The sequence below is a fragment of the Pseudophryne corroboree genome, chromosome 8 (assembly GCF_028390025.1).
Source record: "Pseudophryne corroboree isolate aPseCor3 chromosome 8, aPseCor3.hap2, whole genome shotgun sequence".
In the NCBI taxonomy this organism is placed as follows: domain Eukaryota; kingdom Metazoa; phylum Chordata; class Amphibia; order Anura; family Myobatrachidae; genus Pseudophryne; species Pseudophryne corroboree.
In genome coordinates this window covers 140,467,953-140,486,958 of record NC_086451.1, presented here as the reverse complement: position 1 = coordinate 140,486,958, position 19,006 = coordinate 140,467,953, and the positions used below count along the sequence as shown (strand labels likewise).

Here is a 19,006-nt window from a genome sequence, read left to right as displayed (position 1 = left end):
CATCCTTGGTCACGTGAAGTTGGAAAGGGAATCCCCATTTGTATTTAATAGAGTTGGAACGAAGGGCTCTAGTAATCTCCGCAAGGTCTCGGCGTTTCTTGAGTGTAGAAGGTGCCAGGTCTTGATAAATTTGAAGTTGGGTGCCTAAATAATCCACCGACTGGAGCTCTCGCGCGGCCGACATTACTTTTTCCTTAGATTTATAATAGTGGAATCGGAGGATGACGTCTCGGGGCGGTTGGGAGGGTGGAGGCCGAGGGCGTAGTGCTCTATGCGCTCTATCCAGAAGGAACAGTTCTTTCGGAGTATCAGGGAGTAACTTCAGAAACAGGCCTTCCAGAAAACCCGGGAGGGCGTCCAATGCAACGCTCTCAGGGATGTTACGAATTCTGATATTATTTCTCCTGTTCCGGTTGTCTAAATCCTCTAGGTGGTCCTCATGCACGTCAACATCAGTGCGGAGGTCAAGGATCTCCTGTTCAAGCACGGCCTGGTACTGGCACACTTCGTCCACCTTGCGTTCCAACACATCCGTACGGGTGCCCAGATCGGTCAGATCTTTTCTGAATTCTGTCATCGCCGATCTCATTTCGGTTTGAATAGTTTTAGTCACAATAGCGACGACATCTTGGGTGGTGAGGGAAGCTCTTGGTGACGGAGCATCCTCCGAGTCGGATATGTGTTCCGCAGTTGATGAATTACGAGAGGTGGCTCCCGCTTTCTCCCATGCTCGCAGGATGCTGGGTTTATTAGCAGCATTTGATTTACGATTTTTTTGCGACATAGTGGGGCGGAAGATTAGTTATTCAAGATGTCTAATTTGCGGATGGGAGCTCCAGTATTGGTGGAAAAGGCAATTATGTAAGACCTGGGCTAAGGCATTAGCTGACCCTCATGCGCCTGCTGACCGCAGGATAGGCTAGGGTCGGGCCGATATCATGGGCGCCATGAGGCGCTTTAGAGAGCCCGGGCCGTCGTCACTTGAGCTGCACTGTGTGGAGGAGTGAGGCTCTTCAGTGCCCCGGTGTCTGTGCCAGCTGCAGTTGTAAAATAATGAGCCAGCAGGCCACTACAGGGACCAGCCACGTCTGACCCAAGTTACCCCTCTGCTGCGGGGAAGGAACTCTTCAACTCCTGTGTCCCCACTGCAGCAATTAGGAGGAGGGGGAGAGACAGGTGCCTCTGGTGAGTTATATAATAGGGGTGAGTCACTTTATGGCTGAATGCTGTAGTATAGATGTCAGCAATTAAGGGTTCCTCTGAGCCTGGTATGAGCAGACAGCCCCTATCCCAGCTCACCTGTGATCCGCAGGCAGCGACACCGGCACGCGGCAGTCCCCGTCGTCGCTGAGTGGGTGCCGGGTAGAGTGTGATGAACCTCTGGTGGGGACCCAAGCCTCCCGTCCACCTCTTTTGATCAGGCCGCGGTAATATGGCGGCCGCACTCACACTGCGGCTGACCTCGGTTGTAAGGTGCTCTGGACGCCGGGTTCTGATAAGGGTTGCTGCTGGACCGAGACAAGGTCCAGTTATTTCTCTCCCTGCTCTCCCTCACCGTGGGAGGTGGATCCACGTATGCGGGGCGCCAGGGTGGGATCAGTTTTCTATCTGAGCCCGAGCTTCGGGCTGGGGAGAGGGTCGCAGGCTAGGAGGCGGGGGGAGCCCGCGGGTCCGTGCGGTGCACTCAGATCCTCCTCGATAGGGCGCCCAGCGGGGACGGAGATCCGCTCGTCTCGGCGGTGGAGGGAAGCAGCGGTCGAGGGGAGGAGGGGTAGCGGCTCACTCAGGCGGCGCCTTGCCACTCTCTGAGCTCCGCCGCTGGAATCAAAATGGCCGCCGCTCCGTCCTCGTCCCGGCCGATCCCGTCTCCCGTCACTCCTCCTTCGCCCCGGGGATCAGGTACGGCTAGTGGGGGGATGTGGGAGCAGGCTTACTGGTCGCTCGGCTTCTTCTGGGGCTCCAGAGAGGTCTCACAGGGCTGGCTGTGCGGCTCCGGAACTCCCGTTCAGCCACACCTTGAACTCTAGGCCCCGGCTTCACACCAAGGGGAAGGCCGCAACCCGCAGGAGGGCTAAGAAGCGCTCCCCGATTCCGCGGGTCCCCCTCAGTGGCTGCAGAAGGGTGCAATAGTGTGTCAGTGGCTCTCCTGGGTTCTCGGGGAGGGAGCAGTGATATATAAAAGGAGTTTTTTATTCAGTTCCCTCAGGAGCAGCACAAGATTGCTTCCTCTCTCTTTGCCAGCTAGGCCACGCCTGCAGGACACCATTTTTAACATTACTTCCTGGTTCTTCCCCGGAGGTTGCTGCCCTACAACACTCAGCCTCTGGAGGAGCGGGGTGTTGTTAGGAATTTTATTTTTTATTTGTTTTTGTACAGCATGACTCTACAGGAATATTCACTATTGCTGGTAACCACATGCACTGTAAATCCAGGTTTATACACACATTACTTCCGTGGTGTACTTACTGGTCGGTGTACATGATCACTAAGTCTAATGCCTAGTCAAACAAGCAGCTTCGCTGCAAAGTCGGTCACACAGTGTGTCGGACAAATACGACTGCACAGGCAGACCCTTACCAGTCCTCTTTGGGGGGAATGCGGGCGCATGTACTGCCTGAGGAGACAAATTGACTGTTTCAAGCACCAGGCCAGTACGTCAGGTTCTCAGCGAAGGCTGAACAATTTCCAATGAGAGACAGTTGCAATTATGGGGCGTAGTCACATCTAGAAGATGGCATGATAGCTCATCTCAAATTCCTAAGAAGGATAACCGTTCTGTAATTTGGAGATCTACTCATCAACACTAGGTCTCAACGCTTATTCCTGCAATGTGCATTACGAACGTACAATAACGTCGTTCACCACGGTTGGATTGTCATCCTCATGAAATCGTCCCTCATTCCGTCACAAAGGAGGGTTTCCCTGCCTGAACACAACACCGAAGTGTTCGTCATCACATACAGTTAGTATGCAATCCACGGACTGTCTCGGTGCATTTGGGCATTCGACTACTAGGAAGTAGGGTGGTGGCGTCTTTCAACGTACTCCAGTTTGCAAGGAGTTCACTCATGACTTTTCATCTGAATGTTATGAGCACGCATCTACAAATTCATCAGATAGTGCGGTTGTCTCCAAGGGCCAGAGTTTCACTACTCTGGTGGCTCAAAGTACACATTCTCTCCGCGGGGAGAATGTTCGGCGTCTGGAATTGGATAATTATCACGGTTCACGGAAGATGGCTGTCAATTAAATGACCTGGAACTCAGGGAAATTTCCAACTCGCTGCAACAAGCAGTGCACATGCTCCGTTCTCAGACTATCCAGATGCACTCAGACAACGCCACAGCGGTCGCATACAGAACAAGGAGGAATTCGAAGTCACATGGCATGCGGGAAGTTGCTCGAATTCTCAATTGGGCCGAGCGTCACCAGGTGATATTGTCGGCAGTGTTTGTTCTGGAATGGACAACTGGAAGGCAGATTATCCCAGCTGTCAGGTTTTTCCTCCAGGAAACTGGGCATTGAATTCAGAAGTGGGTGGAATTACCCATAAGAGAGATCTAATGGCATCTCTGGAAATAAATAAAAAAAAAAAAAAATCATCAAACTTTCCTGTATGTGTCCAGAGTAAGAGCTCCAAGGGCAGTGGCAGTGGATGCTCTCACGATCGCGTGGCCGTACAGCTTTGTGCATCTGTTTTCTCGATTGCTAAAGCGGACCAAATGGGAGTCATACTAGTGGTGCCTTATTAGCTAGGAGAGCATGGTTCTCTGATTTCCGCAAACTACTCGCAGCCGATCCTTGACCACTTCCGCCGCGTCCGGACCTGTTACAACAGGGTCCGTTTCTTTACACCGATTTAGCGCAGCTGCGTTTGATGGGGTGGCTGTTATTACTGCCCTTAAAAAGAGAGGGCGTTCCAGAATCTGTTCTACTAGCCATGTTACGTGCCAGAAAGCCAGTTATGGCGGCTCATTATCACAGGATTTAGCTATATAGGTTGGTGGGAAGCTCGGACGTTTCCGACATCATCTAGTCCGTTTTTTTTAGAATATTTTTACAGACTGGGTTAGGCGGAGGACTATGTTTCTACACTCAAAGTGCAGGTTTTTGCCTTGTCAATTTGCCTTCAAAGGCATTTGGCTCTTTTGCCGATTGTACACATCTTCCTGCAAGGTGTCCTCCGAGTACAACCTCCATTTATACCACCTACAGCGCCATGGGACTTGAATCTGGGTTTAGTTTTTTTTTTTAAGTCTTAAGTTTTCACTTGGAAAACAGTTTCTCTTAGCCTCAGCAAGGCGTGTTTCAGACTTGGGTGCCTTGTCATGCAAGCCACCGTATCTTTTGCTCATAGGGTGGAACTTCGCACAAATTCCTTTTATCTCACCAAAAGATGTTACGCATCACTTAATCAATCGTAGTTCCTGGGTTATCAGTAGGTTCAGGAACTACAGTTACTTTAGAGGTGGTACGCGCATTACGCGTTTATGTAGCCCAAACATTAACTGTAAGACACATTGTTTGTTCTCTATAATGTAGTTAAGATGGCTTGGCCAGCTTCCAAGCAGACCTTATGTCACACGTCAGGATTAGCATCATCATATGCTACATCCGCCGACATCAGTGTCAGGCCATTCCACACGTTCTGGAGAACGTCATGGGCAGGCTACAAACGCCTACATCCGTGTCAGACTATTCCACACGTTTCTTGGGAACGTCATAGGCAGCAGGTCGGCGACCTTCTAAGAAACGACTTAGACAAGCTGCTATAGGGTCATCGGTGCATGACCATCAGTGCACACGTTTATGCCTTTTACAAGTTTGCTACGGTTACGGCATCAGCATCTAGCTTTGGCCGCCTAGTGTTACAGGTGCCAGACTGCTCTCCCGCCCACGGAGGAAGCTTTGGTACGTCCCAAGAGTACTCCAGTGACCCCTAGTGGATGAAAAAGAAAATAGGATTTTGGTACTTACCAGGTAAATCCTTTTCTTTGAATCCATAGGGGGCACTGGACGCCCACCCAGAGCCGTTTTACCTGTCTTGTGGTAAGCTCAGTGCATCTTATAGGAACACATTATCACCAATGGATACGAAGTTACGGTGATTATGGTGTCAACTGCTTAGTTGTCAGTTACGTTATGTCAACTTTAGGGTTGACAGTGGTAATTTCCGTTATGTGTCAACTTTACTGTTGACCGTTATATTATAAGGTTATATATAATTCTCTATGGTTCATCCTCTTTATCGTTCCTGTTCGGCTCAGTAAAAATACTGAAGTCTCTATGGGAGTATGGAGGGGGGTAACCAGTTACTAATTTAAAAATTAAAATGTGCCATTCCCGGCTACGCCCGGACCATATCCCAAGAGTACTCCAGTGCCCCCTATGGATTCAAAGAAAAGGATTTACCTGGTAAGTACCAAAATACTATTTTCACAGACCATAAAAAGCCCCCCCTCACCTTCCCGGCATCCAAAGAATTAAACGCTATCTTTGAAAAAGCCTGGGAAAATCCGGAAAAGAAATTCCAGATCCCTAAGAGGGTCTTGGTTGCTTTTCCCTTCCCAGAGGAAGATCGAAAAAAATGGGAGTTCCTGCCGATAGTCGACGCCTCTGTCTCTAGGCTATCCAAACAGGTTGTGCTGCCAGTCCCGGGATCCACCGTGTTGAAAGACCCAGCAGATTGAAAGGTGGATGCTACGCTGAAATCCATTTACACTGCTTTAGGGGCTATATTGCGGCCTGCTATAGCCTGTGCTTGGTTTAAAAAAGCTATTGCCAGGTGGTCAATTACTCAGCAGGAAGAGTCGACCACGCTGGATAGAGGTGACGTTGATTTATTTTTACATAATATTCAGGATTCTGCAGTGTTCCTGGTAGATTCTATGAAGGACCTTGGCTCCATGGCTGTGGGGATCTCCTCCAATGTCCGTCTCGGCTCGCAGGGAGTTCAAATTCAGAATGGGTTCTCTGAGAGCTGTCATCTCAGTCTGACGAAGGGGGAGTTCCTGGTGTCCCTGGACATCAAGGATGCGTACCTGCACATTCCCATCTGGTCTCCGCATCAGGCATATCTCCGGTTTGCACTGTTGGACGATCACTATCAGTTTCAGACGCTGCAGTTTGGCCTCTCCACAGCACCGAGGGTCTTCACCAAGGTGATGGCAGAGATGATGGTTCTCTTGCGCAAGCAAGGGCTGAACATAATTCCGTATCTGGGCGATCTCCTGATCAAGGCGTTGTCCAGGGAGAAGTTGTTGCGATCCATTGCTCTCACGACACATCTGCTCAAGGAGCACGGTTGGATCCTGAACCTTCCGAAGTCTCATCTGGAGCCGACAAGGAGGCTGTCTTTCCTGGGAATGATCCTAGATACGGAAGTGCAGGGGGTGTTTCTGCCGGTGGAGAAAGCATTGGTGATTCAATCAATGGTCCGGGATGTCTTAAAGCCTACCCGGTCTCGGTTCATCAGTGCATCCGCCTTCTGGGGAAGATGGTGGCCTCCTATGAGGATTTCGCTCGTCTGGTGGATACAACTGCCTCACCTTCTGGAAGGCCGAAGGTTCAGAGTTCAGGACTGGATCCTTCTAACCACATATGCAAGTCTAAGAGGTTGGGGAGCCAGTCGTTCAGGGGGAAACCTTCCAAGGTCGGTGGTCGGATCAAGAATCCCTTCACCCGATAAACATTCTGGAGCTAAGAGCCGTGTACAACGGCCTTCTGCAAGCACACCTTCTACAGGATCGGGCTGTTCAGGTGCAGTCGGACAACGTGACCACAGTGGCCTACATAAACCGACAAGGCGGAACGAAGAGTAGGGCTGCCATATCAGAGGTGTCAAAAACCCTCCTCTGGGCAGAAAGGCACACAGTGGCGATGTCAGCAATCTTCATTCCGGGTGTAGACCACTGGGAAGCAGACTTCCTCAGCAGACACGATCTCCATCTAGGAGAGTGGGGCCTCCATCCGGAGGTGTTCAAGGAGGTAACCGGTTGGTGGGGGGTTCCTTACATAGACATGATGGCCTTCCGCCTCAACAAGAAGCTGTGGAGGTACTGTTCCAGGTCGAGAGACCCACAAGCAGTGGCGGTGGATGCACTGGTAACACCGTGGGTGTTCATGTCAGTGTATGTGTTCCCTCCACTTCCTCTGATACCAAAAGTTCTTCAACTGGAAAGAACAACAAAGGTTCTGGCAATCCTCATTGCTCCGGACTGGCCAAGGAGGGCTTGGTACGCGGATCTACTGGATCTTCTGCTGGAAGATCCAAGGCCGTTACCTCTTCGGGAGGATCTGCTACTGCAGGGGCCGTTTGCTTATCAAGACTTACCACGGCTACGTTTGACGGCATGGCGGTTGAACGCCAGATCTTAGCTCGGAAGGGTATCCCGAGTGAGGTCATTCCTACCCTGATACAGGCTAGGTAGGGCGTAACGTCTAAACATTACCATCGCATTTGGAAAAAATATGTTTCTTGGTGTGAGTCCAAGAAGTTTCCTGCGGTGGAGTTTCAACTTGGACGTTTTCTCCTTTTCCTGCAAGCAGGGGTGAATATGGGACTGAGGTTGGGATCCATCAAGGTCCAGATCTCTGCTTTGTCCATCTTCTTTCAAAAACAATTGGCTGTCCTCCCTGAGGTTCAGACCTTTTTGAAAGGGGTTCTGCACATCCAGCCTCCCTTTGTGGCGCCAACGGCACCCTGGGATCTTGATGTGGTGTTGCAGTTCTTGCAATCTGCTTGGTTTGAGCCTCTACAGGAGGCTGATCTCAAGTTTCTCACGTGGAAGGCGGTCACTTTGTTGGCCTTGGCTTCTGCACGGCGTGTGTCGGAATTGGGAGCTTTATCTTGTAAAAGCCCCTATCTGATCTTCCATGAAGACAGGGCTGAACTTAGGACTCGTCCACAGTTCCTGCCTAAGGTTGTATCAGCTTTCCATATCAACCAACCTATTGTGGTGCCAGTGGCTACTGACTCCTCAATTGCTTCAAAGGCCTTGGTTGTAGTGAGGACTTTGAAGATTTCTGTGAAGAGGACGGCTCGTCATAGGAAAAGTGACTCTCTGTTTGTCCTCTATGATCCCAAGAAAATTGGGTGTCCTGCTTCTAAGCAGTCGCTTTCCCGCTGGATCAGGTTCACTATCCAGCATGCTTATTCCACGGCAGGATTGCATGCTTATTCCACGGCGGCTGCCCGGGGTGTCTCGGCTGTACAACTCTGCCGAGCAGCTACTTGGTCTGGGTCGAACACGTTTGCCAAGTTTTACAAGTTCGATACTTTGGCCGCTGATGACCTCAAGTTTGGACAAGCAGTATTGCAGGAGCATCCGCGCTCTCCCTCCCGTACTGGGAGCTTTGGTACATCTCCATGTTACTAATATGGACCCCAGCATCCTCTATTATGTAAGAGAAAATAGGATTTTGGTTACCTACCGGTAAATCCTTTTCTCGTAGTCCGTAGAGGATGCTGGGCGCCCGCCCAGCTCTGCGTTTTCCTGCTTTTGTTTTATAGTTCAGTACTTCCTGGTTCCTAGGTAAGTTCTGCGTTATTTACTGTTTCGGCTGTTGCCGAGTTGTTCCGGCATGCTATCCGGATTGCCTGTTGTGTGAGTTGGTATGAATCTCGCCACTATCTGATTAATTCCTTCTCTCGAAGTATGTCGTCTCCTCGGGCACAGTTTCTAGACTGAGTCTGGTAGGAGGGGCATAGAGGGAGGAGCCAGCCCACACTATTAAACTCTTAAAGTGCCAATAGCTCCTGGTGGACCCATCTATACCCCATGGTACTAATATGGACCCCAGCATCCTCTATGGACTACGAGAAAAGGATTTACCGGTAGGTAACCAAAATCCTATTTTTTCTGGTTTCCTGAGAACAGTAGATTATTCTTATTAAAAAGTGTTGTTTTAAAGTTTCATATCCTTTAAATATCAGGTCTCATTTGGTTTTTAAAATTGAATAAATCATCTTGATTTTTATGCAGACATTTCTTAACCCTTGTTTACTGTATGTTCCTCGGAAGATGAAACATTCCTGTGTAAGGAAAAGCAATGTAATTATTTAACATGTAAGGCAGGTGTTCTCAACTCTAGTCCTTAAGTACCACTAATAGATCATGTATTGTGGATTTCTAAAATCATGCACAGGTGAGCTAATCTATTTTGCTGGGTCAGAAATCCTCAAAACATGACCTGTTTAAATTGAAACCCTCTGGTAAATGATTATCATGGGTAGTGAGCTAGTATAAAGTTAAGTAGATTGCCAGTTTCAAGTACTGAAAAGACATTTTTGGTTTATTCAATTAAGTGTGAGACAGCTCACACCGTGTGACGGGTTGGTATCGCGTGACCACCGGTCACCATACCGACGGCGGGATCCTGGCATTGAGATGGCAGGTAGGAGGGGGGCGAGCGCAATGAAGCCCCTTGCTGCTCTTGCCACAGGTTCTATTCTCACTGTGGCTACGACTGTAGGGATTGTGAGGGGGCGGGATGTAGGTGCCGGTATTGGGACCAGCGTTTTCCTGACTACATCCCCGTGTGACCATATACCATAGTTACTATAGCTAAAATCCGCAAGTCCGGGGAGAGATCAGGCCGAAATGGAATGTTATTGCTGGCATTTCTACACTGTTGCAGCAGTAATTCGCTCCTTTACATTTAATTGAATAAACCCCTTTGTTTGTTACAGTGCTGAAGAGTGGAGGTAACTAGTGAATGTCATTCCTTAATGTTATTACCTTTGCTAGTTCTTTTAAAGATGGAAATCCTTAATTCACTGAAAGGATTCTTAACAGTAACAATTTTCATTAAGAGCTACCTCTGCATCCCCAAGAAGAGTTTATAATTAGAGTGACTGTATCCTAAAGGAACTTAGGCCCAAATGTACTAAGCTTTAAAAAGTGATAAAGTGGAGATAGATAAAGAGTGATAAATGACCAGCCAATCCTCGTCCTAACTGCCATGTCACAGGCTGTGTTTGAAAAATGACTTGAGCTGGTTGACTGGTCATTTATCACTCTTTATCCGTCTCCACGTTATCACTTTTTAAGTTTAATACATTTGGGCCTTGGGGGACTTTGAATTTTGTACTGTAGCTCTGCAAGACTAAAGAGGCAACACAATCTCCACAATAGATACTTTTGTGTATCCACCACGAACCTAGAAGATCTATCTTATCTGCTCCTGCAAAGATGTTAAGTAACAAGACTTAATGAACATATAGCCATGTTACCTCCTGGTCCTCCAGCAAATGCCTTCTAGGGGATCCGACCGGCGGCAATTAGTACTGATCCCCCTTCCTAGTACTCGAGCAACTCCTTTAAGCAAAAAGAAATATCTTTGCCACCATCACAAGTAATGTACTCCTAAGTGTCTAGTTTTGATAAAAAAAAGGTCAAGACTGTTCTAGCCATAGAGGGAGATGTATGAAGCATTGTGTCATGAGAGAAACTAAACCGGAAACCACAGTCTAAGATGGTGGCAGATGCAAGATGCTGTAACAGGTTGTAATGTGAGGATCTCTTCAAACTGGTATGGGGAGTCCACTATAGGAAAGGAAGTATATGCATTCCATTTATTTCTTAATCCATTATACGGAAGATCGCTGAATGCTAATTTATTTCATTTGGAGTTATTTGCTAACCACTGACAGTGTGTTATTCTCATTGACTAATTGTGCATACCCACTGTGTGATACGCTCTAGGAGCGATATTGCATAGTGTTTCCCGGGCCGCGTACATAGTATATACACACTGTACGATTTTGCAAGCGATATTGTACAGTGACGTCATATCGTGGCCTGCCCGTGCATGCAGTTTTGGACGATAAGTCAGAATTGAGGTGCATGCACAGTAGACAGCGGGGGATGATAATGATGAGTGGGGCCGCTCATCGTTCGTAGCATACACACTATCACTCATAAGGGTGAAAATTATAGATATATGTATGTGATATTGCATAGTGTGTATACATCTTAAATAGCATTAGGTCAAGTATATCACGTTCTGGGAAATTTGTGGATCTGGATTTAGCTCAGGAGGTTCTGGAGTCCCAGGATCTTTGAACAAAAGACATGCGGGACGAATGAAGGACTTTTGCATGGATGTTATTTTTTTAATGTAGCAATGAACATTAGTTCCAGATTAGAGTATTGTCCCAATTCAACATGGAAAGTTCAATATGGCTGCTGGAGGTGGGAAAAACTAAGGCTGACAGAGGACTTCGGGGTTTTAGATAACTGTGGACCGAGGCAGGGTAGGTTGCAGAGTATTGTAGGGTATCGAGGCTGGAATAGGATTTGGCAAGACCGACTCTGGATATGATGTAGCCGAAAGCTGGGAGCTGATTTCAGACAAATGCTGCTGCGGAGCACAGAGAACTGTTGGCTGTGGAGGACGTTGCACTGGCAAATTCTGCTTCCTGGTCTCCCAGTCTTATACCTGTGGCACGGACCCCATTAGTTGCTGCAGCCAGAACCTCTTCCTGAGAGAAGGAAGGGCAAAACACACCTTTGCCAGAATCCAAGATGGCGACACCAGGAGCAGACACGGATGACACTACACGCAGCCTGCCTCTCTCCTGCTTCCTCACAGTGGCCTCAGCATGCCTGCCTGTGCACGTCGCCTAGCGCCAGCAGCCCAGGACCCCGCCAGAGCACCCGGACTGGTAATTCCGGGCCCTCTCGCACCTGCCGAGGCAAGACCGCGACAAAGTAAACTTAAGTGCTGAGTGCTTTTTGTATTTAACTACATTATTGTATGTGTAAACATTGCTGGTAAATAATTTTCAGTCTTCTAGTTTTAATATGAAAACACTTAATGCAGTTCAATTAACTAGATTGCTTAATAGCATTCAGTCCATACAGTATACCATATATAAAGGCAGCATAGTAGTATCACAAGTGAGGTTGCCTCTTTTGCATTCTGTTGTAGAAACCTTTATATCTTGTCTTATCTGAAAAACGTAATTACTTAATGTCTGCTACAACAGCCAAAACAACCAAAACAAAGGGGGGTACGTGCTTAACATCTAAGCAATCTGACTAGATTGCTTAGAATTTAAGCACGGATCTGTTGTGTGTATTCCCCCCAGCGATAGCGATGTGCAGCCCCGCGCATCGCTATCGCTGGTGCTATATTGAGCCTGCATGCAGGCTCAATCTATCAGGTCGCTTACTTCAGTGCTGTGTGAAGTGAGGGCCCCCCACCCTCGCTCAGCACACATCAAGCTGTGCTGAGCGGGGGGGAGAGATGTGTGCTGAGCGGTCTGTGATAGATGGCTCAGCACACATCTCTTTAGTGTCATTCAGTCCTCACTTGTTTTTATTAGGAGACGTTATACCTGATGATATAGTGAACATGTAATGCTACAAGAAACTGCAGATGCTCATTACTTTTGTCGGGCTCTTTTGTTGAGATGGATTTAGCAGTTTTACACGGCTTAATTCTGTCTATTTGACGGCCCAGTGCAGGAACAATTGCATATAGCCCTGTCTAAAGTGAAGGGCAATGAACAATTAAATTGCCCTTTGAGTCTTGAAAAATTGCGTTGTTCGCTTCTGTATTAGCACATATTATGTGAATTTGATTTTTTCCCCCCTATTTTTCTCTTGTCAGATTATACAGATTATGCTTTTGAAACTGTTGTGTTAGGGTGGAATTTAATGCTCAATACTGAGGAAAATCATCTGGTGCATTTTATTCCATTAATATTGCACTGGATTGTACTATTACATTATTACTATTACTATCTGTAATGTGTGAAAGGTGAGTAAAAAATAAAATTATGGGGGCGATTCAGTTACATTCAAACTGCTCGTATTGCAGATATTTCAGCCAAATATAGTCTGCTGATTCTGCTGGGTGGTCTTCAGTATGCCGAATGTCGGGATCCCGACACCCGGCATACCGACATATATTCTCCCTCGTGGGGGTCCACGACCCCCCTGGAGGGAGAATAAAATAGCGAGCTCATTTGCGCTCGTCACACTGTCGGGCTCCCGGCGCCGGTATGCTTGTCGCCGGGAGCCCGGCCGCCGGCATACCATACTACACCCGATTCTGCTCACCCCTCCATAGGCTGTGAGCAAAGTCAGCTTCCTGATACGTAATTTTTGAAGCCCAGTGTCGTCTTCCGTGGCTAGCTGATTTTTTTTTTTTTTTATATCCTTCAACCACAATTTTAATGTGTATTTTTTTTATTTATTTTTAATTTCAGAAACTTCTGCAACTCCTACTTTAGATGGCTACGTCACAAGTACAACGGCTACAGTTACAACAGTGGAAATTCTTCTCTCAAGTAAAAGTATAATATCTACAACATTACAGACATTTTATGTAACCAGCTCCTCTGATAATAGTACATCTTCCTTAGCGGATATGTCTTGGACTCAATTCAATATCATCATCCTGTCTGTGATTATAATTGTAGTTGTGCTCTTAATGGGATTTGTGGGAGCTGTGTACATGTATAGAGGATATCAAAGTAGGAAGCTAAATGCTCCCTTTTGGACCATTGAACTGAAAGAGGACAACATCAGTTTCAGCAGTTACCATGATAGCATTCCCAATGCTGATGTCTCTGGACTCTTAGAAGACAATGGAAGTGAAATCGCTCCAAATGGCCATCTGACGCTTTCTGCTCCAATACACAGCTACAAAGCCTGAAAGAGAAACTTTTATATCTAGTATCACTAGGAGAATGGAACTTTGACTGAAGAACTGTATATATTGAGCAAGGAAAGGAATAATTTGCTCAATATGTAAAATTACATTTTGCATAAAATGTGGGTTTTCGGTTTGTTTTTATAAAACTGTCTTGCTGTTCACTTACAAAAGGAAACAACTTGAGCTTGAAGCAGAAAAGTGTTTTTTTTTTTAGGGTTATTTAAGGGGGCATATATAGTTGTGTTTTACTGCATAATTTGTTCTATTTGCCATTTATTTTCTTTCCTTCTAAATTATGTCTTCCACCTTTTACTATTGGCTTTGGGAAAAGAAAAAATTTTTTTTTTTCAAATATCTGCAAAGGTATATAAAGACTATATAAACCATTTTATTAGTAAATTTAGATGAAGTACATTATTTTAGAGAATTTACGTTCTGGTTTCTTTCTGCAGTATGTCAGAAGTAAATATATTTATGTGTTCTGGGGGTCCAATAGTTCCTATTTTTTGGCCTCAATATACAGTAATTTTCCAATGGATGAGCTTCATTGCTAAAGTAAAATAATGGTTCCCAACTATTTTGGTGCTGTAACCAATGCCAAAGTAAATGCTACCTGATTTTTTTTTTTCTTTCATGAGACCCCGGTTTTAAGATACTGTAACATATTAAACCAGCCTTGGGGGGGGGGGGAGTTTTAACAAGGAATACAAATTGCCTGTACACTTTAGCTTTCCAGTACAGTTCATATATCATTGCTATGCCAGTCTCAACATATTATTTAGTTTGTGACCATTTACCACTAAAATCTAATTACACATCCAGCTTTGCAACTGGTTTTGACTCCCTTGAATATAGAAAAGATATGTTGTCTTTAGGGGTTGGTATCAAAATACAGTCAGCTGTACCCTGGAGATGAAAATATAGACACTTAATAATTAATAAAGTCAACCCTAATTCCTAAGCCCCCTAACCCACCTTTCCCAAAGCGTGATCCTAACGGAATCCCACCCTCTTGCAGCCTAACCCTCCCTGGGGCTGCTTAAAGTTCCCCTCCGCAGCCTAAACCTAACCTTCCCTTCCGTAGCCTAAACCTGATCTGGGTCCTACTACCAATTCTACAAAGTGAATTTAACACTGAAATGTGTTCTATCCTTCTCTGCTATGCCATACTGTAGGAAATCCCTGCTTTGGTCCCTCCACAGTATGAACATTGAAGTTTGGTATTTCCTGTGTCTGTATGAGCAAATAGCAGATGCCCAACTTCTATATAAAGAATAATAGCAGATGCCCAACTTCTGTTTAAAGAATCCAGTTTTCACCATTGAATGGTGACCGTTTAATATTCTCCATTCACTAAATTTGATGACCTTTTTGTGCACCACTAAATGTGAGAACGAATTATGGAGTTACTGTTTACTCAACATTTGCAATATCTACTTGAAGTTATGGTAACAGATTGTGAGTTCCCAATCCTGGTCCTTGTGCTGTAAAGCGGACCTAGATCATGGTGCTCCCACTGCCGTTATTTATGGTTGGGAGGAACGTTATTTATTGCTGTACAGGGTTTTGTTTTCTTTAAACATAGCACATTTAATTTATGTTTTAATTCAACTTCAGTCTTATCTTTGTACAGAAATGTTATTCCGTAACCTCTTGGATTTTTTATTCAGCAAAAACAACAAATGTTAATTCATTGTGTTTAATAAAGGGGTGGAAAAGAAACGTTTTTGTAGTAGCATCTGGTATGTATGTATGTCTGTCTGTCTGTCTTGGTTGTTGAATCATAGTCTGCATTCTAAATTGGTGGGGTAAGAAAAACTAACAAACCATAACATACACATGCAACCACTAAACAAGTCTCAGTTACAATAATGTCTCAAAACAATGAATGTTTGAGCCCCAATGCTCTCCATAAATAATTCCATATTGAATATTGCACCATTTATTTAACAATTCTGAAAAAAAATTGTCTGTACAACCCAAATCCAAACAATGTTGTTCAGTAATGACTATGTAATCTCTGCATGTAAGGGTAGATTTACTAAAGCTTCTAAAACAAAAAGTAGTGTTGCCCATAGCAAACAAACAGAATCAATCATTTTCTAGATATTATTTATCTATTGCATCTTCGAATCAAATTAGTTCCTGTGGACAACACCACCACTGGTTTGTTTTAGTAGCTTTAACCCATAGAATGAAATACAAGAAATTTGTAAATTCATTGAGGGCCTGATTCTGCGTTGGCAGTAAAGCAAAAAAGAGCAAGTAACTTTGTACCTTTGCAAAACAATGTTGCACTGCAGGGAGTGGGGTTTAAAATGTGCAGAAATACAGATTTGGAGGGGGTGTGACCAAACTAAAATCTAAATTGCAGTGTAAAAATTAAAACCGCCCAGTATTTGTTACCTGTAAGCACTGCAGAATATGAGCGCTATATAAATAACTGGTAATAAATAAGTTGTCTCTATAAAGGGGGTTCTGGTGCCAAATGACTGGTTCAGAGTTCAATTTGACAACACTGTGTGACAAAACCAGGCACATGTAATCGGGCAGACCCAGTTACCTCTGTCACGTCAGACTGTTAGGTGATTTCGGTGGGACCCTGGCACCTTCCACTAGCAAAGACACACAGGGGCACCCCGGACTGTAACCAGAATCGGGGGGTACAGGTAAGGCAGGTTCCCGCTTGGGTTGAGAAAAGGCTTACAAATGGTGTTGATGCAAAGCATCACTTGTATAGAACACCTAGTGCTTTGCATGTAGTCATCTTCACAATATATAAGAATTTTATGTTTGACTAATTGATAGTCCTTAGTTTGATAGAAATATTAGTGTAACAAAGGAGTACAGTGAAGGGCTGTTACTGTACAAATTATTAAAAGAGAAGTGAATTATCTGGATATTTTCCAATCCATATCAAACCCACATGTGAAACTTTTACACCCTTGTACTTTCTATTATCTATCTTTAATTCAACTATTTAAAAAAAAAATATTTTATCCACAGTAAACCATGTGCTATTTAATCACGACACTTAAAAGTAGTTTTTACATAGTGGTACCAGGGCTGCCAAAAGAAATCCTGGATCACAATACAGCAACTTCCCATGGCCCACCTGGAGGGGGTGTGGCCACATTAAGTTGGGGGTATGGCTGCACCTCTTTGGGGATGTGCCCAGCAAGTGAGAAGCATCCACTCACAGGAGCATGACATACATCCAAGTAGTAAGGTGGCACTCAAAGTGTTGTAATTGCATATCAGGGGTTCTATCCTGCAGGAGGACACGCAAGCAAGTTTCTAACCTTATTTTGGAGGTGTGATTGCCAGATTTTGGGTTGATAGGTATATAGATATGTGTATGTATATATCTATAGATGTCTATATCTGTCTATCTTGTAACATGGTTACTGGAATAAGGACTCGCAGGCAGGTATCCTGGTTACAACACAGCATGTTTACTGGTAGCAGTCACTGCAAAGTATTTTCATTTTGGGCCTGGTCACACAGGTACAAACAGAAAAATAAAAACACAGACCGAAAAAGTCCTAACACTTCTTGTGCTCCATTGTCAGTCCTCTGTAGTGGCTTGCAGCCACACACATGCCATGCTCTCCGACACAGCCTATGTCCATAGTCCCTGGCGCAGCAAAAAGATCCCTGCTCACTGGCCCCTAATAGGCATCAGCACACAGAACTCTGGGTAAATGGGATTTTTAAACCCTTCTCCTGCACCTGACTTCCTGCTGTCTCTGGGAGAGCTGGTAAACCCAGACTTGTTTCTTCAGTTGCAGCTGTGCAATTCAGAAAACCCGGAATTATAAACCTCCACTACAGGTGCAGAATGTGAAGGCCCTGTTTTTTTCTCCCGAGGAGGGAGCTGATCACACCAAAATGTTGGCAATTGTGAGACACAAGCCCCTTCACCACATATTCCCCCATTTTCTCTGACGTCCTAGTGGATGCTGGGAACTCCGTAAGGACCATGGGGAATAGACGGGCTCCGCAGGAGACTGGGCACTCTAAGAAAGAATTAGGACTACTGGTGTGCACTGGCTCCTCCCTCTATGCCCCTCCTCCAGACCTCAGTTAGAATCTGTGCCCGGCTCGAGCTGGTTGCACACTAGGGGCTCTCCTGAGCTTCTAGTAAAGAAAGTATTTATTAGGTTTTTTATTTTCAGTGAGATCTGCTGGCAACAGACTCACTGCTACGAGGGACTTAGGGGAGAGAAGCGGACCTACCTGCTTGCAGCTAGCTTGGGCTTCTAGGCTACTGGACACCATTAGCTCCAGAGGGATCGAACACAGGCCCAGCCTCGGTCGTCCGGTCCCGGAGCCGCGCCGCCGTCCCCCTTGCAGAGCCAGAAGCAAGAAGAACGTCCTGGAAATCGGCGGCTGAAGACTCCGGTCTTCATTAAGGTAGCGCACAGCACTGCAGCTGTGCGCCATTGCTCCCTATGCACACCACATACTTCGGTCACTGATGGGTGCAGGGCGCTGGGGGGGGGCACCCTGGGCTGCAATTAGAGTACCTTAAAATGGCAAAAAAACACATAATATAGTCTAATAAACTATATATGTGTAAAAATCCCCTGCCATAATATTAATAAAAGAGCGGGAGAAGCCCGCCGAAAAAGGGGCGGGGCTATCTCCCTCAGCACACTGGCGCCATTTCCTCTTCACAGCTCCGCTGGAAGGACGCTCCCCAGGCTCTCCCCTGCAGTTTCCAGGCTCAATAGGGTAAAAAAGAGAGGGGGGGGCCACTAAATTTAGACGCAAAACTGTGTATTATAGCTGCTATAGGGAAAATCGCTTTGTGTAGTGTAAATCCCTGTTTATATAGCGCTGTGGTGTGTGCTGGCATACTCTCTGTCTCCCCAAAGGACTTTGTGGGGTCCTGTCCTCAGTCAGAGCATTCCCTGTGTGTGTGCGGTGTGTCGGTACGGCTGTGTCGACATGTTTGATGAGGAGGCTTATGTGGAGGCGGAGCAGGTGCCGATAAATGTGATGTCACCCCCTGCGGGGTCGACACCAGAGTGGATGGATATGTGGAAGGTATTAACCGACAGTGTCAACTCCTTACATAAAAGGTTCGATGACATAACAGCTGTGGGACAGCCGGCTTCTCAGCCAGTGCCTGCCCAGGCGTCTCAAAGGCCATCAGGGGCTCAAAAACGCCCGCTACCTCAGATGGCAGACACAGATGTCGACACGGAGTCTGACTCCAGTGTCGACGACGATGAGACTAATGTACATTCCACTAGGGCCATCCGTTGCATGATTACGGCAATGAAAAATGTGTTGCACATTTCTGACATTAACCCAGGTACCACTAAAAAGG

General features: G+C 46.0%; 1 protein-coding gene across 1 annotated transcript in view; it reads left to right on the top strand.

The window, feature by feature from the left end:
* The window catches only part of LOC134948764 (multiple epidermal growth factor-like domains protein 9), a 103,699-nt gene extending 88,309 nt beyond the window's left edge, over positions 1–15,390 (top strand). The window contains exon 2 of the mRNA XM_063936975.1: positions 13,220–15,390. Coding sequence (XP_063793045.1) covers positions 13,220–13,668 — 449 coding nt within the window. The 3' untranslated portion in view covers positions 13,669–15,390. The remainder of the gene's footprint in view (positions 1–13,219) is intronic.
* Positions 15,391–19,006: the final 3,616 nt, after the last annotated feature.